Source organism: Phymastichus coffea, unplaced genomic scaffold (genome assembly GCF_024137745.1).
Source record: "Phymastichus coffea isolate CEN01 unplaced genomic scaffold, Cenicafe_Pcof_1.1 PCOF00020, whole genome shotgun sequence".
Lineage (NCBI taxonomy): Eukaryota > Metazoa > Arthropoda > Insecta > Hymenoptera > Eulophidae > Phymastichus > Phymastichus coffea.
Window position 1 is genome coordinate 413,813 of NW_026706831.1, and position 27,395 is coordinate 441,207.

Below are 27,395 nucleotides of genomic sequence, written 5' to 3' on the forward strand. Positions count from 1 at the left end.
GCGAGGGAGCTCCGCACGCGAGACGATGTCGTCGACGACTGCCGGTTACACCGGCAAATTTCGCCATGCTTGGCGCGAGTGGCGCAGCGCCGTAAGGTGCTGCCACCACGCTAGGCTTAAGGCCCTAGCACCTCACACACACACACAGACACGCTTTAGCTGTGCGCGCAGCTAACTTAATTTAAAAATACATGTCTGAGTCGTATACGTATGCGTTAATACATATGTATCGTGTTGCGACGTAACATACTGCCGGCCACGGCTGCGAGACTAATTAAACCATTAATGGTCAAGCAGTGTTAGACTTAACAAGAGCTTATATTGACTAGTTGACCCATTCCTGCTCACTAATCTAGGATGGTCTTTGGTTTCTTTACATGAAGAGCCAGTTTTCGTTGAAGGGACTGGTCTCTTGATTAGCATCGATATCACAACCTGATTAATTGAAAGCTATTTTGTTTCATTTGTCTTAAACTACTAATACAACGAAACGAACGATTTACAATGTCTTAAATCTAATGAACAACTTATTCTACTTAAGATCATCCGGTGCCATAAGTTTGACACTTCGCTGATCACGCTTGTCCTAAATTAACGTTGACGAAAGGTTGGAGTCTCCGCGATTGTGGGAACCTGATTTCCGGACAGGTATCGCGCTCCAAAGATTGATTCTTTGGGCATCTGGCTGTAGAGCACTTTGTACTCTACCTTTCGCGGGCCAGGCTTCAAGCACTTCCAGAATACCCCATGGTTCGACTCGTTTATGGCAAACCAAAGAGCACACATCTGGGGCTAATCACGAATTCGGGAGGGTGACTTGAGACTCCGACGGGTCCGCGTTTTCCTGATCTACAGGGAGCACACAGAGCCGAGTAATGTTTCGTTTGTAGATTCCGGAAGCCATCTTCACCGATGCTACTCGAGCAATGCCATCGCTCCCAGGGTGGATCTCCACGACGACACCCAGCGGCCATCTTGCGCAAGCAGGGTTGTCCTCCATAGACACAACCACAGATCCAGGTGTTAATACGGTTCCGGAATTCAACCACTTCTGACGAGTTTGCAGTTCATGCAAGTACTCCTTGTGCCATTTACTCCAGAAGGCTTGTCTAGCTTTAGAGACGAGCTAGTAGGAAGTGAGGCGATTGTCCGGAACTGAAACATAATTTTGGTCGGGTAAGAAATTGAAGGAACGCCCGATCAAAAAATGAGCTGGAGTTATCGCAAGGGAATCGTTTGGGTCAGCAGAAATCGCGTACAATGGTCGAGAGTTTAACACGGCGGCGATTTCCTTTAACAATGTTTCCAATTGCTCGTACGTGAGCTTTTGGTCCTTGACGACACGATTCAGATGGTGTTTGAAACTTTTAACTGCCGCCTCCCACAAACCGCCGAAGTGCGGTAAGAGAGGTGGATTAAAGTTCCACTCAATCCGTTCGGCTGCAGCAAAAGTTTGAATCGCGTCCTTAAATTCGGGTGAATGGTGTAATTGATAAATCCTTTGCAGTTCGCTATTAGCGCCTACAAAGTTAGTACCATTGTCAGAGTACATGGTGGTCGGTTTGCCGTGCGTGGCAACGAACCGACGAAAACACGCGAGGAAGCCCTCAGCTGAGAGATCGGAAGCTACCTCGATGTGGACAGCCTTGGTGGCCATGCAAACGAAAACGGACCCATACGCCTTAAGGAAATTTCGATTTCGATCCCTTTTTTCTTTGATCATAATCGGACCAAAAAAATCTACGCCGGTCTTCGCGAAAGTGAACGCAGGGTTTACTCGAGATTCTGGAAGGTCTGCCATCTTGGCATGTGAGAATTTTGGCTTTTGCCGAAGACAGGGTACGCAGCGGCGCAAGACATGTCGAATCTGGTTTCGACCGTTGAGAATCCAAAACCTTTCGCGTATCCTGTAAAGAGTGGATTGGACCCCTCCGTGAAGATTTCGATGATGAGCATCGCGGATGATGAGATCTGACACGTGATGGTTGCTGGGTAGCAAAATAGGGTATTTTTGATTAAATTGAAGATTTGAATTCTTCAATCGACCGCCTACTCTGATCAGTCCATGCTCGTCTAAGAAGGGATTGAGTTCATCGAACTTCGTTCGACTCCTGAAAGCGCCGATGAGCTTGAAGTTTCGAACGTTCGAGTTGAACGAAAATATCAAAAATAAAAATATAAATATATAATATAAATTATCGCTTCTAAAGAACACTATAGTTGTGTAGGTGATGCAAATAATTTCATATATCGATTACACCCCTCACAACTACCCTTACAGTTGTCCATACATACCATGCTACACGTACTTATAAAATTACTAGTCGTACTTTTCTATTAGACAAAAATTAATTACTAAGAGGGACTGTTTCATAAAGTATATAAATATAGAAACGTACGAATAAAGTTTAAGCGATCGCCAACCCTTAGTCTCACCCCCACAGCAGGCTATTTAGTAAAAATAAAAAAATTTATTTATTATTTTGAGATGGTTTGTTATTAGACAAAAATTATTAACTAAAAGTGGCATATATATAAAGGATATCAATATATAGATGTGCGAAAAAAGTTTAAGCGATCGCCCGCTCTTAGTTTCACCCCCATGGCCTTATTTACAATGGAAACTCGTGATATTTACAAGTTATTTTATTCCGGTTTGTTATTAGACAAATATTTTAAATTGAAAGCGTTATGAATATAAAGTACATCCATATATAGATGTCAGAAAAAAGTTTAAGCGATCGCCCGCCCTTAGTTTCACCCCCACGGCCTTATATACCGAAGCAATAAGTGAAATTTACAAGTTATTTTATTCCGGTTTGTTATTAGACAAATATTTTAAATTGAAAGCGTTATGAATATTAAGTACATCCATATATAGATGTCTGAAAAAAGTTTAAGCGATCGCCCGCCCTTAGTTTCACCCTCATGGCCTTATATACAGAAGCAATGCGTAAAATTTACAATTTATTTTGAGATGGTTTGTTATTAGACAAAAATTATTAACTAAAAGTGGCATATATATAAAGGATATCAATATATAGATGTGCGAAAAAAGTTTAAGCGATCGCCCGCCCTTAGTTTCACCCCCACGGACATATATACAAAGGCAGTGCGTGTTATTTACAAGTTATTTTGAGATTGCTTGTTATTAGACTAAAATTTTTAACTTAAAGTGGTATATATATAAAGGATATCCATATATAGATGTGCGAAAAAAATTTAAGCGATCGCCCGCCCTTAGTTTCACCCCCATGGCCTTATTTACAATGGAAATTCCTGAAATTTACAAGTTATTTTATTCCGGTTTGTTATTAGACAAATATTTTAAATTGAAAGCGTTATGAATATTAAGTACATCCATATATAGATGTCTGAAAAAAGTTTAAGCGATCGCCTTTCCTTAGTTTCACCCTCATGGCCTTACTTACAATGGAAACGAATAAAGAAATCTTATAATTACCTCGTCTTTTGAATGCTTCTGGCCCATTTTTATTTTTCCGTCCGTGCGTCTGTTGTCAGAGTTTGGAAAGAAATGAAAATCGAGAGAGTGCGAACTATGCCATATCATGTGTTGGCGGTGTTGCGATCGTCATTTCTATTTCTCTCTCTTTCTCTCTTTCTCTCTCTCTCGCTCTCTCGTTCTCTCGTTCTCTCGCTCTCTCGTTCTCTCGCTCTCTCGCTCTCTCGCTCTCTCGTTCTCTCGCTCTCTCGCTCTCTCGTTCTCTCGCTCTCTCGCTCTCTCACTCTCTCGATTTCTCGCTCTCTCTCTCTCTCTCTCTCTCGCGTGTCGGCGCGTCTTAAGGAGATTCCCTATTGTCTGGGTCCTCAACTGCAGCTCCCGCGCATTGAAAAAATGTGATATTGGTTATTATAATATTTCAAATTTCATAACAAACTTTCGTCGATTGAAGCTATGTATTTTGTAATTTTTACATCCTACCCGTTTGGCGATTCGTTTTCAAATGACTTGTAGAAACAAAAAAGCGCGTGTCGTTCGGTCTTTCTTCTTCTCATTTCCTTCTTCCCTTCATTCTTCACATTAAATATACCTGTTGATTTTCACGAATTTAATTCCTTATCGCAAACATCCAAAACAAATGACGCTTATCGCTCTTTCATCTAACGGCACTTCTCTCACAAGGATTAGTCGAGTAGTTGACTTTGAACAGCTAACATCGAATATCCAGTTTTGTCACAGTGTCATTATATTGTGATTTTTTAAAGAAATACGTGATTTAGAAGAAATATTTAGTTAATTTTTAAATATCATTTATTATTTTAATTAGATTATTTTACAAGTGTAGAATATTACATTATTTGGAAAAATGAATAAGCAAACTGTACTTCGTGTCGCTGCAATTATTGCAGATAATATAAATAATATAAACGAAGTAAATCTTCAATTATCTCGCCCTCACTCATTAAGTCGAAAGGTATTTTTCTTATTTTTAATATAGTATATATTCTATATATGACTCATTTTAATGCGAAAATGTCTCCAATGACTTTTTTAAAAAAAGCATATTTCACAAGTTAGTGATATTGAAAGGTCGATAAGCCCATTAGTTCTACTAAATTTGCTCGGTTATAACTTTTTTATTATTGAAATTTTTTGTTGAATTAAAAATGATAGGGAATAAAATTGCAAGAAATTGTTTTACGATTGCAATGAAAGCGTAAAATCTTATACAAGTGATTCTTTTATTTTAAAATAAATGTGTCTTCAATTGATCTTGACTTTATGCAGTCATCGGCTCACGTTATTGATTGAAATGTATATGAAACCTGGAATCTTTAGTCAAAATTAAACTTAATAAGTTAAAAGAGCAATTTTCATTGAGCTCATGCAATAATTTTCAACCTTTCATTGAACACAGATTTATAGTCTTTTTTATTCTACACGACAAAATCTACGGTGTAAATCGATAATTAAAATGTCAAAGGAAGTTGTAGGCATATATTTATTGCAAAAGAAAGAATTACTTTTGTAAGAGTTTGGAATTTCAGATCAAATAAATGGGTAATTTTCAAGTAATTTTCATGCACTCAATGTAAAGTCAATTTTTTGTTAATACCAGTCTTCAGAAATGTTGTTATGTCCACTTAGATTAATATTTAGACAGAAGTTTGAGAAACTATCCTTTTGCATTGGTTGTCATCTTTGACAAAAGTCCTGTAGATAATGAAAGAGCCTGAAGCATTTTTAGCTTTTAAAAAGTTGAGTTGACGTAATTTTTTTTAAGCAACAGGCTCCTCTTGCACTCTCATTATTGTCAGGACTTTAGTCAAAGATGACAATCAATGCAAAGGGATAGCTTCTCAATTTTCTGCCTCTAAATATTAATCCATGTGGACAAAATAACATATCCCACCAAACTTCATAATGAAAAAATTTTTATTATCACTCTGATCAATATTAAGAAGCAGAAAATAGGAGAAGCTATTCCTCTGCATTGAATGTAATCTCTGACAATAGTCCTGACAGTAGTCAGAGTGCAAGATGGGCCTGACGCTTCAAAAAAGTTACGTCCACTCAACTTTTTAAAAGCAAACAAAACTTGTAGCTGCTTCATTATTCACAGGACATTAGTCAGAGGTGAAAATCAATGCAAAGGAATAATTTCTCAATTTTATCCTTCTAAATATTGATCTAAGTGGACATAACAACATATTTCTCAAAACTGAATACTGAAAAAATTTTTATTATTACCCTGACCAATATTGGGAAGCAGGAAAATTGAAAAGCTATCCCTTTGCATTGGTTGTCATCTTTGACAAAAGTCCTGTACGTAATGAAAGAGCCTGAAGCATTTTAAGCTTTTAAAAAGTTGAGTTGACGTAATTTTTTTTAAGCAACAGGCTCCTCTTGCACTGTCATTATTGTCAGGACTTTAGTCAAAGATGACAATCAATGCAAAGGGATAGCTTCTGAATTTTCTGCCTCTAAATATTAATCCATGTGGACAAAATAACATATCCCTCCAAACTTCATAATGAAAAAATTTTTATTATCACTCTGACCAATATTAAGAAGCAGAAATACGAGAAGCTATCCCTCAAGAGCTTACGATTTTTTTGCAATCGTAAGAGACAATTTCATGCAATTTCATTCCCTATAATCATTTTTAATTCAACACATGTTGAAATTTACATCGAGGTAAGTCTGATTCTTTTGGGACAGATCTCTTATTATAGTAGACGTCAAACAAATCTCTGCTTATCGGTCAATTTCAAATTTACGAAAACAAAGGTTCCGCGAAGATTGAAATGCGTCAAGTATAGCACAGCCCCTCCCCCCACACGCGCTATTCGTTTCATTTTTTATAGTGAAGTCATATTCATCGCTACTCTCAACGCGTCCAGACGTGCTGAAACTCTGCGATGGGAGGACAAAGCCAGTCGTCGTTGAAGGTAATTAAAATTATATCATCATATGAATAATTTTTTTTATAATAATATTTCAATTCTTTGATTAATTTTCAGGAGGAAGATGTGGAGGAAATATTCTCAAAATCACCACCGAATGACATTCAGCCGTTGCCGCCGCCAAGTAGTGAAGAACCGTTGTCGCCGCCAAGTAATGAAGAACCGTTGTCGCTGCCCAATCATAATGAACAAGTGGTCCACCTGCCGATTCCAATGGCCCATTGGAATGGGCCATATGAAAATAACCCGCCCATTCCATTGGGTCGTTGGAATGGACAAAATAATAGACGTGGGCGATGGCAGCATGGTCGACAACCGTAAGTACTGTTTCTCTCTCTCTCTCTCTCTCTCACACACACTCTCTCTCCTCTCTCTCTCTCTCACACACTCTCTCTCACACTCTCTCTCTCCCTCTCTCGCTCTCTCTATTCCGGGGCAATCATCGTTAAAATTGTAACAGGTGCGAGCTAATGATTTTTATTGCAAAGGGGAAAAAAAGTCCAACTGAGCTTTGAGTATGTAGATCGGTACACTGGGACGGTGCAATCGAGTCATCTGTAGTTTTACTTCTGGAATAGTCGCTTTATAGTTTTTCAAACTGTCTAGACATTCCTTATTTCACATTCGTGCAATTTTGCTCATTAAATATTTTCTTATATCAGTACAAGACGTAACCATACAACAAATTCGAGTGGCAACCGATCAACTTTTTCAATCCTAAAAGTAATAGTATGTAACGGTCCTATATATGAGCTGTTTATTAAATGACTGCAACTAGTCTAACGTATTTATCTGTTTAGTCAAAACAATACATTAAGCGGCGCTACCTCACTGTTTACGCGACTGTATACAAATAAGAGTCGAGTCAAAACAAACAGCGTGACGTCACAAATAATAGACATAGATATAATGATCCATAATGTTGAGAAAAATATGTTAATTATAGATAATTTGAATATAACAAAGTATCGATTATATAGATTTTAACATGCAGATTCACAATATCTCATTCAATTATAAATTAATAATGAATATCAATATGTAAAGTTAATTTATTTATTAACATATGAAATGTTCGAAAAATATAAATAATTTATATGTAAAATGAATAAGCATGGAACATGAGTAAGAATTGGTTTCATTAATAACAGCTAAATAACAACTGTTATTAATAAATAAACAATTAATAATTTATTTAAATAATAAGCTATATATAAAACGAAAATATTAAGTTAATACTTGATAATGATAATTTTATGATTTAGAAACCTTAGATAACTAATCTAATAATCGCATATTAAGATTAGAAGAAAACCGTTACAAATATGAAAAATTAGTCATAATTCAAATGTTATTAATTAATTTAAATAATTAATTTTGGAAAATACTTCCAAAATTAATCAACTATAAAGTTATATGAAATTTTAATAATTTTCTATTGTAAATAATGTAATATCACGTTAATTAACTTTATTAGTTAATAACTTTTGACGACACTATTGGCGATAATTGTATATTGTATAAAATCAACAAATAACTAATTCTGTAAAATTTACATGTGTTAAAAACTTAATATTAATGGTTATTTACTTGTAAATTAAGAAAAATCATTTCTCAAAATTCGCGAATGTCTCTTGAATTTTCGATGAAATCTCTCCTGCAATAATAAGCGGGAAAATCTATGTATAAATAGGCCCACCTTTGCACAGACTAGATTCATTCACTTCTAGCCTTGCAAGGTGAGCGCATGAGTCTGAATAAACTTGGATTAATACCTAAGTTCTTTCTCTCATTGTGATTAACTAAGCAAGACTAACCTTTCCTTATAATTTGAGCTCGACTTATAGAACATCTCGCGCTATAAGAAACTTGGGCCGAATTATATCCTATCAAAGAAAGACTTTAGCTTTGCTTATGGGACAATTCGCACCATAAGAAACTAGGGCATTGTCTGACTTTCCTCGATATATTGCAATTACTTATGTATATTTGATCTACTTATTTATTATACTTGATTCATTTATCTATTTTCTTGACAATTAGAGTAAAATCATTGGAAACAAATTCTTACTCATTAGCTAGATTACGAGAGTTCGAATTATTTTATTTATAAGTGATACGAACATCACAAGTAGCATAGATGTAAGTGACGGAGTGTAATAGTTCAAACATTTTATCAAAAGTATTCAATGCACACCTCTCTCTCCCTCTCTCTGGTAAGCATCACAGCATCTTTTCAACGGCTCTTCGACAAATTTAGTTTATCTAATCATCTGGCATCACACCTTCGAGCAAACTGTTCCAGGTAGTGCATCTTCCACGGGGCTAACAAGTGTACGCTGTTTCATGCATAATTATTTGCATTCTGCCCTGGAATTTGCATTACTTGTGCAACCAGCATCACCTAACCTCTTTCACCTGGATCAACACTGCATACGTCTCTCTACTAACAGAATCAATTGCTGAATCACAATTGCACCAGGACATCTCATCACCTACCTGGCCGTTCTAGCTCTACCAACAACGAATATCATCGCTAGAACAACTATTTTCTCGTCGGTTAAGTGAGGAATATTTTGTCCTACCTACATTTTGCGACTACTCTGTATTGTTCATTTTTCTTTTATTATTTGTTATTACTGCGAACCTGTAATCGATCATTTTAATTGTTAAGACTACATCTCACCTCGATTCATCTAGTGTAATTCACATCTTCATCTTTATTGTTATTTTCATAATCATTCATTTTAATCTTAAGTTGTAACGTATATTTAAGTCGGGTTGCGTCATCTTGCGAATTTTCCGCGCCAAATTTTCCCCCTAATTTCTATTTCGCGTTCCGCATTACTGTGAGCATCATCTTCGCGCGCATTTTGAATTTCCCGCCACACCCTCTGTGATAATTCGCTTTTCCTCGGTAGAGGTCACTCTACCGAGTTTATCATAGCTGGTTGGTTGCGTGCGCATCCGCGCCACTTGAATTTGCGCGCGAACATTCAAATTATTATAGACACTTCATTTCTTTCTAAACCTATCTCGCCTATTTATGTCAAGCCGCGTGTGTGCCAAGTGCGGATTGATCGTGCGACGACCTGATCAACTCCTCCTCTGCAACTCCTGTAATTCCCTGTACCACAACTGTTGCATTTCACCCAATTCAAGACCAGCCAATCACAACTCTGCAGAATTTAACTGCTGCCTCAACCGCTCGCCGAACGTTGATACTACTTTAGCCAATACCGTCTTGGATATCTTCGCTACGCCAAAAGGACACTCCCCCTCCATTATCACACACGCCAGGAAACGTCTAGCCTCACCAACTCAGCCATCACCGCTGCCGATCACCAAAGCCTGCAGATCTGAGCTACCTCCGACTACAGGTCGGAACTCCGATTATTCGGCAATGTCTGAGGCACCTGAGTGGTTCCGCAGGGAGTCGCAGCTTAACGCGGAGCGGCATGCGAGGGAAGCTCAACTCAATTCTGAGCGCTTTGAGAAACTTTGCGGACTCTGGACTAAAACGCAGGATGAGTTTCGCGAGCGTGACGTCCATTTCGCAATAGTCGACGAGCCTGAAATCTTGGTCCAAGGGTTACCAGCGGAATTTCAAGGTTCCCTCTTCCAGGCCGCTACTTCTGTCCTCATTGCGCTGGGCTTTGGTGGAGAGCACAACCTCCCTGCGATTATTGCGACAAGGGAGTGGAATCCCACCGCTGCCACTCGCTCTACTGCGCCCACAGATCAGTCGCAGTCCTTCTCTCACTCGACCCAAGGTGCACGAAGGAAGTCCTTCACCTTCCTGCTGGATTCGCCATCCTCTCGGGACAGAATAATCAAGCTTTCGTCCAGACTGAAGGAGCATACTGCCTAGACGATCTTTGGCTGTGGAGGTGGTTTACGAGTACTACTGCGTCCAATCTACCCCAAGCCTGTCTTCGAGCTGCTATCCAAGGCCAGAAAAGTGAGTGATGACCTCGGATACGCGTGGCCTGTGGTGCGAAACTTGCGGGTCTTCTGCCGCGCCACGCCGCAATCGGAGCTCATCCCTATTGTCTCTGAGGCTGACCTACGTGGTTTGCCGAGGCTGGCATCTCGCCAACCAGTCGCATGCTCGGCGGGAGCCCCAGGCCACCCTCACCCTTCGGCCGCGCCTTCCGCTCCTCTTACCGGTGCCCGTCACGATCTCCGATTCCCTCGCTTTGATCTTCATATCCGACCGGCTGCAAATACACCAAGCTTCACTTTATCTGCCTCTTCTTCTCAGTCGCCAACCCGTAACCCAGCTCAAACTTCATGACATTCAACGGTCCCACTAAATAATTCTGTTACCACCTCCATCCCATCTCGATCTTCCCTCACCGTTGCGCACATCAACATAAACGGCCTAAACATACCGTGGCATTTCTCTCTCCTAGAAGCACAGGCACATACAAGTTCATATGACATTATTGCCATCTCCGAAACCAAACTTTGTAATGTCATCTCTGATGACCACCTCGTACTAGCCAATTACAATTTTTTCCGACTGGATCGCGAGGGCAAGGAGGGTGGTGGAGTTGGCTTCTATTGCCGCAATAGTTTGACAGTAAAATTACTCGCTGCCTCTGATCCCACGTTTAACAACTCACCTGAATTCATGATAGCCGAAATTTAAAATAAAAGCCACCTAAAACTTTTATTTGCAATTGTCTACCGCCGCCCATCCGCCAAAATCCCATCATTTTTCTTCAACACCATCTCTTCCTTTCTTCCTCTCTTCAATGATGTCATTATGACTGGTGATTTCAACTCCGACCTTACATCACATCTTCCACACGTCCTGGCATTGCGCGATCTCATCGATTCACACGCACTTAGGGTTGTCTCCACCGAGCCTACACACCATCCCATTACTGAGAGTGGAGTGACCACACATACAGCGCTGGATCTTTTCATAACAAATCTCTCAACTCACATCCTTAGTTTCACCAAATCTCTCTCCCCATTTGTACCTTATCATGACCTAATTGAGCTTTCCATACTTTTTTCCTCGCCCCAAGAACAACCTAAAACCTTTGCCTCCCGCTCTCTCCATCGTCTTGATAAATCTGTCCTGAACTCTCTTATCACCACCAAGCTCTCGGTCTCCCAGGATTACCTGGGTGATTCTCTTCGTCGAGACACTCCCTCAGTTGATCAACTTGAGCGAACTTTCACCCTTGCGGTTTGTGGAGCTATTGACGAACTAGCCCCTTCTCGTCTGGTTACCATCTCCTCCAAAAAGAAGCCGTGGGTGACTGATAAGCTGCGTGTCCAAATGCGGATCCGTGACGCAGCCTACAAACGCTTTCGAGCCTCCAACTCATCCTTAGCCCTTCAACAAGATCGCTCCCTAAGAACTGCCATTTCAAACGAGCTCGATACTGGGAAAAATAACCATATCCGTCATAATATTGAACACGCCAATAGCTCCAAATCCAAGTGGAGGACTCTCCATGACATCGGCCTAACCAATCGACTTCTGCCGTCACCACTGCTCTTTTTCTTAGCTGACGAACTCAATAAATACTTTGCTACAGTTGTTAACAGATCTCCAGCCCTAACCCTCACTACATTTAACAATATCTGCAGTTCCCCCTTGCATTTGACCTTTACTTTTCCTCCTTTTGTCTTTTCAAAAATTAAACAAGCTGATGTTGAGAGCGAGATCAGGGTGTTGCGTTCTAGGGGCAGGGGTTGTGATGGACTTACGGGAGGGATGCTTCTCCTTGGACTTGACACCGTAGCTTGCAACCTTACTGATATATATAACAAGTCCATTGAAACATCTACTTTCCCAGCCACGTGGAAGCGCACCCTTATTCGTCCTCTTTCTAAGGTCAGATCACCCCAGTCTCCTTCTGATACTAGGCCCATAGCACAGTTGTCTGAACCTTCAAAAATCCTTGAACGAATATTGCACCGACAATTCTCTGACCACTTGGAAGCTAATGACCTTCTGGATCCCAGACAGGCTGGTTTCCGTAAGGGACACTCTACTGAGACTGCTTTAGTGGGCGTCCTTGACGACATGAGGTTTGCCATTGATAGGAGGCAAATTACCATCCTTGTCCTTTTTGATTTCTCAAAGGCCTTCGACGGAATTCCACATGACTTGCTTATTAATAAGATCAGAGCTTGTCACGTTGGTGACTCCGTCTTACGATGGTTCTTTAGCTATCTTGTCGACAGGGTGCAAGCTGTCATTGACCATGGGGACACTGTTTCGCGGTGGGAGCGTGCCCGGACGGGTGTCCCGCAGGGAAGCGTCCTTGGTCCGCTACTGTTTGCCATCTTCATTAATGACCTCCCACGAGTTCTTTTTTTCTGCAAGCATCTAATTTACGCTGATGATACTCAGATTTACCATCACTGCGTCCCTTCCTAGATTGTTGAGGGGCTTGAGAAGGTCCAATTAGATGCACAGGCGGTGGCGGACTGGGCGCGAGCGAACGGTCTCCAACTCAACGTCGCCAAAACAAAGGTCATGATCGTTAGTAGCGAACTTCACGTCCTCGCTATTGACCTAAACTCGTTGTCCAGGCTCAAGATTGATGATGTTGAGATTCCATTCTCATCATCGGTCAAAAGCCTTGGACTTACTATCACCTCGACCCTTCAATGGAAACCCCACATCTCCGACATTGTTAAGAGAGTTCACCTTGGTCTAAATTCCCTTAAATTTTACAGAAAATCACTCACCATTGAAACAAGGAAATACCTGGTTCAAACTTTGATCTTTCCCCACTTTTCTTACGCCTCCATAGCCTTCATGCACCTTGATAAGTCCAGAACCCTGGCCCTTCAAACAGCTTTCAATGCCTGTGTCCGATTTATCACAGGCTTTATACCTTTCATCCCCACACCAAACATTGACTCCCATGTGTCCTTCCATAGATTGCGTCTGGGCTGGCTATCTCTTGAGAATCAGCGCAACATCTCTCTCATCCTTCGTATATACAAAACCGTATGCTGTCAACACCCGTGCTACCTTACGACTTATGTCAAAACCCCAAATCCTCCTAATCTTAAGCACTCCTCCCGCAATCCCCCGATGGCCTTCTCCTATCCCGCTCCAAGAACTAAGGCTTGGAGGTTCTCGGCGGCGGCCTATGGCATGTATCTTCTCAACCAGCTGGCCATAACTGAGTTTGATATTACTCGCTATGTAGAGCTCAGGCGCTGGCTCTATGACTATTTTATGGTGATCGAACAGCTCCTTTTTCGCCATAGGGTGAACGCCGAACACCTCACAAATCTTCCCTTGCTCCTGAAACTTCCTTCTATCCCTCTTCCTTTCAACGTCTCCGCCTTCACTTCCTCATCAGAGTACCTCCTATCACCTGGTCGCTACCTGGTCTGTAATTTTCCCCCATTCAATTCCAAGTTGTAACACCGACCAACACTTCCACCCTGATCCACAATCTACCTTCACTGTCACTTCGTCATCTCTCCAGGCCTTACGAGTTAGTTCTTAGTCTTGAATCTGCTTGACCACCATGCTTGTTAACTTGTTTGCTGGCTCCAATTACCCTCTTTGGCCGGTGATTTTATTTAGTGTTTATTCTGGCCTCTTCAGCATAACGTACTGTGTTATGCTTGCCTGTTCACCACTAGTCACTTAAGTTCATCACATCCCATTTAGTACGCCCTGCTCTGTGATCTCATCTATCTTGTCACCTAACCTATTGTCAATCAATATATCTCTATTCTTTCCATCTCATGCGAATATTGTATCATTTATTGCTATGTATGCTTCATAATCTCACACTCATACTCCTTAATTATATTGTTTAACTTATGTTCATCTTAAATTAATATTTATTTGTATAACTTTATCGCTTATTACTGCGCTCTAATTTAATGTATCTGCATTGTATTCTGCTCATAGCTTACGGGGTTATACCCCACGGCTTAATAAAGCTTATTCTATTCTATTCTATTCTCTCTCTCACACTCTCTCTCACACACACTCTCTCTCTTTAAATCACATACATCAAATAAAAGTGTCGATGAAACGGAGTTTATAATAGCAGAGCTTTCATTATCTAGCAATGAACGGTTCCTGGTAGCATCGGTATATAGACACCCAAATGGCCACGTTTTGAACAATTTCTTCCATATTTTCAGTCTTTACTCTCATAAATACGCAAATTTAATTATCATGGAAGATTTGAACTCGAATTTAATGGGCTCTACATATTACAGTAGGTCATTAAAGGACCTTATAAATAATTATAATCTCTTCAACGTTCCATTTGGCCCGACATACCATATCACTGCAGCCGGCACATGGCTCGACGTTATTTTAACTGACTCAAGTCAGAAAATCGAGCATTTCGAAAAATCTGATGCGCCTTTCATCTCCAACCATGATTATCTGATTATTGACTATAAAGTCAAATCCAGAAAATTGCTTCCGGTTCTTAAGAGAACTCGTGACTTTAGAAACTTTGAATCGGGCGTATATGCATCGGAGTTGATAGCAGGGTTGGAAGCTACAGAATTCGACGCTGTGGTCAAGTATGATCCGTGTCTATCACTTGATATTTTTCGAAACCTTGATGTCACTCTGCTGGATCGCTATGCTCCATTGACGCAGCGAACGGTCAGGAAATGTCCTGCTCCTTGGTTCAATAATATGTTAAAAGAACGATCCAAAACTATAAATAAATTATATACTAGGGCAATCCGAGCAAACAGCAATAGCATCTTGGCTAATTTTAGGCGGAGTCGTAGGGGGTTGAAGCGAGACGTAGCTCGAGCCAGAGACAAATTCATTACTGAACATATAAACATGACTAGTTGCGTCTCTGTGAAGTGGTCGTTGCTAAGTAAGATTGGCATTACGGGAGCGCGTTCAAATTCGCCTTTGACCCAATTTAATGCAGCCAAATTAAATAGCTATTATGCCTCTGCTGCAACGGCTCATCCTCTGTGCACCGAGGATGATCTAAATTCCATTTTGACCATTCCGTTAATGAATGATCAACAGGTCTTCGATATGCTGCCCCTATCGTATCACGAGGTTCTTCAGTCTTCACTGGCTAGCATTTCGAAGGCCAAAGGGGCCAGCTATGACGGCTTATCAATTGTCTATTTTAGGGATATCCTACCGGTGATCTCCAAATTTATGACGGATATTTTTAATACGTCGCTTGCTACTTCATGCTATCCCGACACTTGGAAAAGGGCCACAATTATTCCTCTAAAAAAGGTACCTAAGCCCACTACCGAGTCAGATACACGCCCGATCTCGAACCTGTCCTATTTCGCTAAAGTTTTTGACAAATTAGTCACTAACAAATTGATCCAATTCCTGGAAGCGAATATGCTGCTGTCAAATTCCCAATCAGGGTTTCGGAAGCACCATAGTACACAAACAGCATTGTTGAGATTGACTGACGACATTAGGCGAGGAATTGATAGGGAGATGGTCACCCTGTTAGTCCTCTTTGACTTCAGGAAGGCCTTCGACTCTGTCAGCCACGTCATCTTGCTGAAATCGATGCGTTTGTTGAACTGTTCCGATCGATTTATCACTTGGTTCCACTCATACTTGACCGGTTGATCTCAAGCGGTTATTGACCTAAATGGTGAACTCACCGAGTTTCTCGACCTCACTTCGGGCATACCGCAGGGATCCAGTCCCGGTCCTATAGCATTCTTAATACTCATCAATGGTATCATAAATTGCCTAAAGCACTGCAAGGATACGGCTATCCTATTTGCTGACGACTTCCAGATCTACTTGCAGTGCAAGAGGACCGAGATACCTTCTTGTGTTGAGCGGCTAAATGAGGACATTAGGTTAGTGGTTGAATGGGCTGATGAGCACCTCCTATCATTCAACTATTCCAAGGTCACAGCGATCATCATCGGTCTGAGCAGAACATGATGCGCCTCGACCTAAATGCTGTTCCTCCTATACTCATTAATGGTTCTACAATCAAACTTGTCAGCAAAATTCGAGATCTGGGCATCACCCTGACGGATAGATTAAAGTGGAACAAGCACGTAGTGCAGGTGTGTGCGAGGATTTTTTGTGATCTGAAGCGACTCAAACACAGGGCCGCCTTCCTGTCGTGGCAATTAAAAAAGCAGCTTGCTTCTGCTCTTCTGTTCCCTCACTTCGACTACTGTTGCCTCGTATATTGTGATCTGCCGGATTGCCTTAATGGAAAGCTACAGGTTATGTTAAACAATATTGTACGTTTTGTGTTCGGATTGAACCGTGAGTCAAAGTTGGAACCGTTCTACAAAAAGGCATCTTGGCTGCCTATTGAACGAAGGAGGGAGTATTTTATGGCGGTTTTGACGTATAAGATTCTTGTCATTGGAAAACCCGAATATCTGGTTGCTGCCTTCCCGAAACTAAGCACTGATGTTAAGCGCTCAGAAAGAGCGTGTGCGAAAACTGCGTCGTCGTTGTTTGATTTGCCGTTTGCCAGTACTAGTACCTATGAGAGGTCATTCAGTATGCAGGCTATGAAGTGTTGGTGCAAAATTCCGGTCCATATCAGACTAAAGCCCTCAGTCGATTCATTCAAAGTGGCCTATTTCGAATATTTGGTTAAGAACAAATTCAACTTGCTGGATGATCCTATATAAACTTAGATCTTAGCTCGATCTGAACATGGCAAATCTAGCCTGTGTGACGAATCGATATAATCGATGGCTCACTCGATGCGGTCTCGCGAGCGACTTCATGCCGAGGCTGGCTGAAGGAGCTGCTCGGGCCGCGGAGCGCGGCAGACTCTGTTTCCCGCCGCCGACGCAACAACAGCTCCAGAGGGCTCCATACTATTTGCATAGTAAAAGAAGAAGGAGATTCCTCAAATAGTGTTTGTTGCAGTCTCTTGGATCAAGGACAAATGGACAATTGGAGCATTTCATCATCGCAGAAGAATTCTCCATGATTGCTATTGGCGTGGATTCGACGAATTTAGAGATAAGTAACCTGATTTACGTCAGCCGCCTGAGAACATGAACTGCTAACTTCGAATTATTTGAATTTTAAAAATATTTAATTGGAAACGAAAGGGCCGTTCGCGCGAAAAAGAGAATAAACAGAAATGACAAATAACTAAGATTATTTAGAATCTAAAAATGTAACAATTGAAAAGATTATAGCTGCAACGCGTATTTAATTAGTTGTGTGAAAGAACAAATTATCGAGAATTAAACCAATTGATATTATTTTATATATGACTTATAACGAACATTTGAATTTTTATGAAGAATAATGCCTATTTAACTTAGTATGTGAGTGTGAAATGAATGAGTTGAGAAAATGTTTAAATTTGAATGAGCAAAATAATGAATAGGACAATAAGTGAGTGTGCGATGAATGAATATATTCATATACGATGCGGAGAATTATAAGCGGATTAGATTAAGTGTATTGCTAGATTGGAGTTTATGTTAATTTTATATTGGATTTGATTATTTATGTCTCATTGTTCTATCGGTGAATAAATACTAAGATCGTCAGTGTTGAGATTTGACATTGACTTTAGTGTTTCTTGCATTCCTAATCTTAAATATGTAACCACTGATTTGAATACAATAATGTTTAAATATAATATTTACACCTGCATGATACTGATTACTTTGACTTCTCTGTCTTACTGCGCTGGGCCTACTTAATATACTTATTATACCTCATGTAGTTTATTTTTCTGGGCTTATATTTCTATTTTAGCCAACTTTAAGTTGTCTTATTGTTATTTTTGTTTTGTTGTTTATATCCATTTATTTCTAGTTATTATTTTCGTTTAATTAATTTTAATTAATTATACTTAACATTGTATTTTGATTCGTGCTATATGGCCTCAGCAGGCTTTAGCACTAATAAAGCTATTTCAATCAATCAATCAATCTCTCTCTTTAAATCGCATACATCTCCTTTAGGCGCGTACTGTCATTCTCCCTCGCTCGCGCTTTCTCTATGCTATGTTACGTGCGCGTAGTTTTTTCATGAGTTTGAAGTTCGCAACGTTGCGCGTTAACGAAGCAAGAGCGCTCGGCGTATTAAGGTCGGTTTCCACTTACTCATTTTTTTACAGTTTTTCGCTTGTACCATGACACAGGAACCAATTGTTGATATTAATATTGTGCAACGGTAGTCGATTCAATTAATCGAACCGTTCGCGATTCTGAATTTCGCGCGTTAGTTCTAAGTTTTGAGAGAGAGAGGGGGCGCGCGATCTTTCAAATTAGCAGTTACGTCTCAGCTGTTGATACGTGTGGATATCGCCGAATTTTGGTTACACTATTTTTCTCGCCAAGTGATAGTTTTTTTAGATCAATTACGTGCGCGAGTGCAACAACGTAGTCAACATATTGCAACATTAAGGTAGCAGTAGATTTGGAGCTGATAGGCGATACGAGGCAGCGCAGTTGATAAATCAGAACCGGAGGCGGTTGATAATTTTACTGGCATCAACAATTACGGCCGATCACCGTAATTGCACCGCAGGGTAGGTGCACCTCCCTTAATTATCGCGTCACAAAATACAATCGGTATTTTGTCCGATCGTAATAGCGTTAATTATTTGTATTCGCGCCGAGCGTTAGATCGCGCCAATTTTCGTATCTTCTCTCTCTCTCTTTCTCACCGGAAAATTATTTAATTGTAAATCCTATTCGCGTGCGTCAGTCTTTCGGCCCGACAAAGACTGTATAGATTTTTTATGAATAAACTTTGTCAAACTTATTCGCCGATTTCGTCATATGATTTTCCTAATAGTTTAAGAAATTGAAATAGGCTTAGGTGTTAATCCTATTACGTCTAGGGGATTAAGCGGAGAAGGAGTAAAGTCGCTCACACTTCAAACTCATCGTGTGTCACAAAGCACGTGACTTAAGGTGAGTTCAAATCTGCTTGATCGAAGACAACCAAGTTAAATCAGCTGACGTTAAGGCGAATACACGTACTAACATACGTGTTAACGGAGCGGCGGTTTGCTCTGCATCGTGGGAGTTTGCTCTTATATAAATTTCCCATTTTTGCAGGTTAATCCCCCCGTTACAATTGAAAAAAAGTAAGAATAAAAGTTTAATAATAAATTAACCCGTTGAGAAAAAAATAGTATAAGATTATATTTATTGCAGTTTTTGATATAATAAATCATAAATTTGAAAACGTGTTTTATCACTATTACACATTTTCCGCTGTGATATGGGTTTTTAAAAAAATGGAAAAATCTACATTTGTAAAAAGTAATTTATGTTAAATATGTTAATATTAATATAACAATAAGAAATAAAATAGAAGGTAAAAACGCGTACAGTGTATCTAATCCTATATATTTTTATTTTCCTATATGAAAAAGTGATGCTGAATGAAGTAATTTTATTTATGACCTGATTGACTGAATTTCGTCATGTGTGTCACAATTATGAGTAAATCGGTCATAATAATAAATTGAAGTACTTTACATCTATTAATACAAATAAGTATAATAATTTGTAGGAATTAAAAAACTTTAAAAAAATACGATAAAGTAATTTTAATGCACTTCAATTGCATTTATTTATTGTTCATATAAATTAATTGAATATATCTTTATTGTAAAGTTTAGCTTCGGATAAATATGATAAATATTGAGAAGAATGGTAAATTGATATTTTATATGAAATTCTGCGAATTTAAATTTTGAAATGTAATTTATAAATGTAAACAAACTCTCCAAATGATTTCAGATGAACAATGGAAAAAACAGTTAAATTAAAATAATATATCTGTTGGTACACAGGAATCCTATGGAAAACTTGATACCATGAACCAATACGTTAAAAAAGCAACAAAATTAAATTGTTAGGCGCAGATAATGGTTCTATCCTATCCTTATCCTTGCCTCATAATTATTTTAATTTTTTATTTTTATACTTTTTACATATTTTATTCCTATCTTATCTTTAAAAAAAGATGAGTCGCTGACATCCAGCGTTGTGATTTGTCGATGCAAAAATAGAACGGGAAATTTAGAATTTTCTTATACTTTGAAATATTACTCATAATAATATAAGATTGAAGCCATAATCACTACTATTGAATATGTAAGTTTACTGTTGTATAATAGTATAATAGTATAATGCGTTCTTAGGACGAGTAATAGTTCATCGATTTTTAAGAAAAAATGGGTACATGTTCTATTTTTATTCATCAATAAATATTGACGTATGTAGTCTATTTTAAACAGCATGACTTATTCATGTCCATTGAAATCTTGAAGTTGATATGTAAAAGGTTCAAATAACGTAAGAAATAATAGAAAAACATAAAAAAAAGAGCGCGCGAAGCGGGCTAAATAACACTAGTCGTAAGAAATAGTAGATTTCATAAAAAATGCTTAATTTAAATGCGATTGGGTATAGCTTTCGTTCATCGAAAACATTAATAATAATAAAAAAAACTATTTAATTAAATATAATTTGAAATTCATCATCTTAATATTTACGGAAAATAATTCAGTAAGTCCTTTACAATAAAATATGACCAATATAAAAAGTTGCTTCATCCGCCATTTATTAAAATTTATTAAAAAACAGTCGGACAGATGAGATTTGATAGTTCATTAATTCTTCAGTAATCTAAATAAAGTAAAATTTTATTATGTATGATTAGGTATTGTTTATATTGTAAATTATTAAAATTTATTAAATTTGATTAAATGAAATATATGATTAGGTATACGTCGCTTGAAATTACTTCAATTAAATAAAATAAGATTCAATAAAACACTATAACATATTCCTTTTTGCAAGAATCATAAAATTACATTAGAAATCTTACAATAAGATGTACACTTTATTGAAAAAATATCCAATTCTAACTTTAATTTTCATATTGACATGCATGTTACTGAAATTCATTAATAATCATTGGTTTTAATAATCTTACTTTTAAAACTGATTAAAGATAATACACCCAATTAGGACAATTCGTATTATCACAGTAATTTTTAGTTTGAATGAGATTGGTAAACGTAAAATTATGAATTTTGTCAAAGCATAGCAAAATTTGAGTTAGTTAACCTATATAATATTTCGGGCTATGTCGAAAAGATTATATGGAAATATATGAGTGGCAAGATGACGGAGACATATCGAAACGTAAAATCGTGTAATAGTTCTATAAGTATGTAAACATAATGTGCAGGTCTCAATGCCTGAAAAATTTAGAGGAAGATAACTTAATTAATGATTGTATATGTAATATATATATACAATTTTTCTACAAAAAATATCATTCAGAATAAAGGATACTTCTCTGACCATATATATATATATATATATATATATATATATATATGACAATATATTTTATAAATTTATTTAACTATATGTTAAAATTTTTTATAAATTATTCAACATCATTAACAATGTGGAATAGTATCAATAATAGATAATTATTTGCGATGATATTGCTCGATTCTCTCCCAGGCATAACTCTGTTTATAGTCGCTCTAGCAGCAGCGGCGACTATGCCGAAGGCCCTACCAACCCCACTATAAATGAAGGAACTGATAAGGTATTTTTATTGCCACCTTGTTCACTTAATAATTCTAAGCGGAATATTTAGACAAATAAATTTCAGTAATAAAAAATATAGATATACTTACATTGAATTAGCAATGAGCGAATATTGCAGAAAGCTGAAGGGGTGATTATTCAGGGGCGCGACAAACGAAACTTGACACGCACATAGACCTTACCAATATTTATTAATGAAACCACCTTTCGTTGAAAAAAATTGTGTTGCTGGGGAATGCTGCAATAATTATCTTTGAAATTCCCTCTGAGCGGGAATTTCAAAGGACTGTAAGGGTGATTGTTCCGAGGCGCGACAAACGAGACTTGACAGTCATATAGCCCTTAGATTGATCTTGTAGAAAAACCACCAATTATTAAAAAATATTGTGTTGCTGGGGAATGCCGAAGGAAATGTCTTTGAAATTCGCCGGGAGTTGGCATTTCTAAGGGCTGCAGGGGTGGTTATTAGGGAGCGCGACAAACGAAACTTGGCATGCATATAGCTCTGAGTTTTGTCTATCAGGAAAACCACCTTTTATAAAAAAATATTGTGTTGCTGGGGAATACCGAAGGAAATGTCTTTGAAATTCGCCGGGAGTTGGCATTTCCAAGGGCTGCAGAGGTGGTTATTAGGGAGCGCGACAAACGAAACTTGGCATGCATATAGCTCTGAGTTTTGTCTATCAGGAAAACCACCTTTTATAAAAAAATATTGTGTTGCTGGGGAATGTTGAAGGAAATGTCTTTGAAATTCGCCGGGAGTTGGCATTTCTAAGGGCTGCAGGGGTGGTTATTAGGGAGCGCGACAAACGAAACTTGGCATGCATATAGCCCTTAGTTTTGTCTATCAGGAAAACCACCTTTTATGTAAAAATATTGTGTTGCTGGGGAATGCTGAAGGAAATATCTTTGTAATTCGCTGGGAGTTGGCATTTCTAAGGGCCGTAAGGGTAGTTAATATTGAGGGTGATAAATGAAACGTAGTATGCAAGTGCATATAATCAATATGTACAACGAAAGTTTTCATTTACTCGATATTTTTTTGTTAATAATATGTACATACAATTTTATCCCATGTCCCTATAGTCTGCCATGTAAATATCCTAAGGGTCCGTTTTAAGGGTAAATTTAGTAATTGCGATGTATCACCTTGATATATATCATTATAATAATCTTTTGAACCAATAAAAATAATTAATTAGTCATTTTTTTTTTGATTTTTTCGTTATTGAATAACGTTACAAACTTCAGACTCATGTAAGGCTGGGCAGTCGTAAAATATGATAAAACTAAAACACAACTGGTAGGATTATTTGCCTAAATATAATATTTTTCTAATAATAATGGGGGTGAAACCAAAGGTAGGCAATCGCTTAAACTTTTTTCGCACATCTATATATCGATATTCTTTATATATATACCACTTTTAGTTAATAATTGTTGTCTAATAACAAACCGGAATAAAATAACTTGTAAATTTCACGCACTGCCTTTGTATATATATCCGTGGGGGTGAAACTAAGGGCGGGCGATCGCTTAAACTTTTTTCGCACATCTATATATGGATGTACTCAATATTTATACCGCTTTGAGTTAAAAATTCTTGTCTAATAACAAATGAGAATAAAATAACTTGTAAATTTCACGCATTGCTTCTGTATATAAGGACATGGGGGTGAAACTAAGGGCGGGTGATCGCTTAAACTTTTTTGGGACATCTATATATGGATGTACTTAATATTTATACCGCTTTTAATTAAAAATATTTGTCTAATAACAAACCGGAATAAAATAACTTGTAAATTTCAGGAATTTCCATTGTAAATAAGGCCATGGGGGTGAAACTAAGGGCGGGCGATCGCTTATACTTTTTTCGCACATCTATATATGGATATCCTTTATATATATACCACTTTAAGTTAAAAATTTTTGTCTAATAACAAGCAATCTCAAAATAACTTGTAAATATCACGTACTGCCTTTGTATATATGTCCGTGGGGGTGAAACTAAGGGCGGGCGATCGCTTAAACTTTTTTCGCACATCTACGAGGTGTGTTCAAAAAGTAACGAGAATTTTTAAATTTCGCGGGTTTGGAGAGTCCGCTTGTATAAAATTTTTTTTTATTATGTTGGTACACATGCCCCTGAAGTACGATAAAATTTTCAGCAATATTCATTGCTTACTTTTTAAGTGGCAGCCGCTAACGTTAGACGTGTTTTTCGAGCTCGGCGATTTTCGTTTGTGAAAAAAAATGGATCAAAGAATTTGTATTAAATTTTGCGTAAAAAATGAAATAAAGTGTAGTAAAGTTTGTCAAATGTTAACAAAGGCATATAGTGAGTCTGCTATGAGTAAAGCAAGGATTTATGAGTGGTATAAGCGTTTCCAAGATGGCCACGAAAACGTTGAAGATGACGAACGACCCGGGCGCCCAAGCAAATCAACAACCGATGAAAACGTGAAAAAAGTGAAAGAAATGGTTATGAACGATCGCCGAATCACAATCAGAGAAGTCGCTGATGATGTTGGCATATCAGTTGGCTCATGCCATCAAATTTTTTCGAATGTTTTGGGTATGAAACGTGTGGCAGCAAAATTCGTTCCAAAATTGTTGAATTTCGAACAAAAACAGCGGCGAATGGAAGTTGCTCAGGAGTCGCTAAATGAAGTCAATAACGATGCAGAACTACTAAAACGTGTTATAACAGGTGACAAAACATGGGTTTACGGATATGATGTCGAAACTAAGGCTCCATCGTCGCAGTGGAGGCATTCTGGATCGCCAAGACCGAAAAAGGCTCGACAAGTACGGTCGAATGTGAAGGTTATGCTCACTGTGTTCTTCGATTTTTATGGCATAGTGCATTATGAATTCTTGCCACAAGGTCAAACAATCAATAAGCAGTACTACCTACAAGTTCAACGTCGTTTGCGTGAAGCAATCCGAAAAAAACGCCCGGATTTGTGGCAAAACAATTCATGGCTTTTGCACCACGATAATGCGCCTGCTCACACTTCATTGCTTGTTCGTGAATTTTTGGCCAAAAACGAAACTGTAACGATGCCTCAGCCTCCATATTCGCCAGATATGGCTCCATGTGACTTTTTTCTATTTCCAAAAATAAAGAGAACATTAAAAGGCCGTTGTTTTACAAGCATAGATGACATTAAAAGCGAATCGCTGAAAGAGCTAAAAGCTATTACAAAGATCGAGTTTCAAAAGTGTTTCGAGGATTGGAAAAAGCGTTGGCATAAGTGTATTGTATCCGAAGGGGACTACTTTGAAGGCGACAACATTAATGTAGATGAATAAATAAATATTTTTTTCATAAAACGAAAATTCTCGTTATTTTTTTAACACACCTCGTATATATGGATGTACTCAATATTTATACCGCTTTGAGTTAAAAATTTTTGTCTAATAACAAATGAGAATAAAATAACTTGTAAATTTCACGCATTGCTTCTGTATATAAGGACATGGGGGTGAAATTAAGGGCGGGTGATCGCTTAAACTTTTTTCGGACATCTATATATGGATGTACTTATTATTTATACCGCTTTCAATTAAAAATATTTGTCTAATAACAAACCGGAATAAAATAGCTTGTAAATTTCAGGAATTTCCATTGTAAATAAGGCCATGGGGGTGAAACTAAGGGCGGGCGATCGCTTATACTTTTTTCGCACATCTATATATGGATATCCTTTATATATATACCACTTTTAGTTAATAATTTTTGTCTAATAACAAACCATCTCAAAATAACTTGTAAATTTTTTTATTTTTACTAAATAGCCTGCTGTGGGGGTGAGACTAAGGGTTGGCGATCGCTTAAACTTTATTCGTATATTTCAATATTTATATACTTTATGAAACAGTCCCTCTTAGTACTTTATTTTTGTCTAATAGAAAAGTACGACTAGTAATTTTATATGTACGTGTAGCATGGTATGTATGGACAACTGTAAGGGTAGTTGTGAGGGGTATAATCGATATATCAAATTATTTGCATCATCTACACAAGTATAGCGTTCTCTAGAAGCGATAATTTATATTATATATTTATATTTTTATTTTTGATATTTTCGTTCAACTCGAACGTTCGAAACTTCAAGCTCATAAGCGCCGTTGGGGCCTTTGGAAATTAATTTCGTAGTCGACTTGAGCAATCTTATCTCGAAACTAAAACATTCTCTTTGGATGACAAGAAGGATTTTGCGTTCTGCGTAAGCTATTTCGGCTTGGGAGAGGTAACGAATCCCTCGTTGCGATTTATTCGCATCTTGGGTATCGTCTAGTAGTGATTCCCTTCTACTCCAACGGAGAAGATATCCGATGGACCTAATAAGGCATCCGTAATCGGAGAAACGAGAGTAGACGTTACTTCCAGAAGAGGCTGTGAATAAAGCAATTCCCTCTGTCGCGCCTGGAGGATGACCTAACGAGGATTCTTCCGATGAAGGCTATTGATCTTCAGGAAGAGCTAACCATGAAGGGCCCGAATGCCAGAGGGGGTCAGTTAAAAGTTCCCTGGGTAGCAGTCCTCGGGATAGTGAATCAGCCGGATTGTCTTTCGAACGAACATGTTTCCACTCGACCTTCTCACCTAGCGTTTGAATATCAGCGACTCTGTTCGCTTCGTAAGTTTTAAGTAGATGAGGAGCTTTGCCTAACCAGCAGAGAACGATTTTTGAGTCTGTTCTAAGAATTGTTCGCGCGATATTGAAAGTCAGCTGGGTCACCAGTTCGACATATAGTCCCTTCAGAAGGGCAGCGCCAGAGAGTTCCAAACGAGGTATGGTGTGATGGCTAAGCGAAGCAACCTTGGATTTACTGCAAGCTAACCTAACAGTGACATTTCCCGCAGAGTCAACGGAACGAATGTAGATGCACGCGCCGTATCCCTTTATCGACGCGTCGCAAAAACCGTGTATCTCGGTGGATACTGGGTTCGCAACGTCATATCGCAGATACCTTGGTAACGCGACTTCTCGCACTAAGGGAAGTTGTTCAGCTAAAGCGATCCACTTGGTGTGGATGTCTTGAGGTAGAGATTCGTCCCAGGTAATGTTAGCTTTCCAACATTCCTGAATTAATGTTTTGGCATACAGGGTTAAAGGACCTAATAAGCCTAAAGGATCGAAGATCCTCGCAATCTGGGAAAGGAGTTTTCTTTTGGTAGAAGCTAACGCATCAGGGCTCGTGGAATACGTGAAGACATCTCGTTGTGAGTCCCAGATGATTCCGAGAGTCTTCTTTATGGGGTTCCCTTGTATGCCGCAATCTAAATCGAAGATGTTTTTATCGATGTTGTCTAAAGCCGACGAATGGTTCGAAGACCATTTTCGTATCACGAACCCCCCACGACTTAAAAGTTTGATCATCTCGTCGCGAATCTTCAT

At 38.5% G+C, this 27,395-nt stretch overlaps 1 protein-coding gene across 1 annotated transcript; it reads right to left on the reverse strand.

Annotated features, from left to right (window-relative positions):
* Positions 1–1,126: 1,126 nt before the first annotated feature.
* Positions 1,127–27,395, reverse strand: LOC131675383 (uncharacterized). The gene is made up of 4 exons (XM_058954352.1): positions 26,600–27,395; positions 26,155–26,431; positions 11,230–11,263; positions 1,127–2,128 (listed from the first exon to the last, which is right to left on the reverse strand). Exons 1-4 carry the CDS (start codon positions 27,393–27,395, stop codon positions 1,127–1,129), a joined length of 2,109 nt encoding a protein of 702 aa, XP_058810335.1.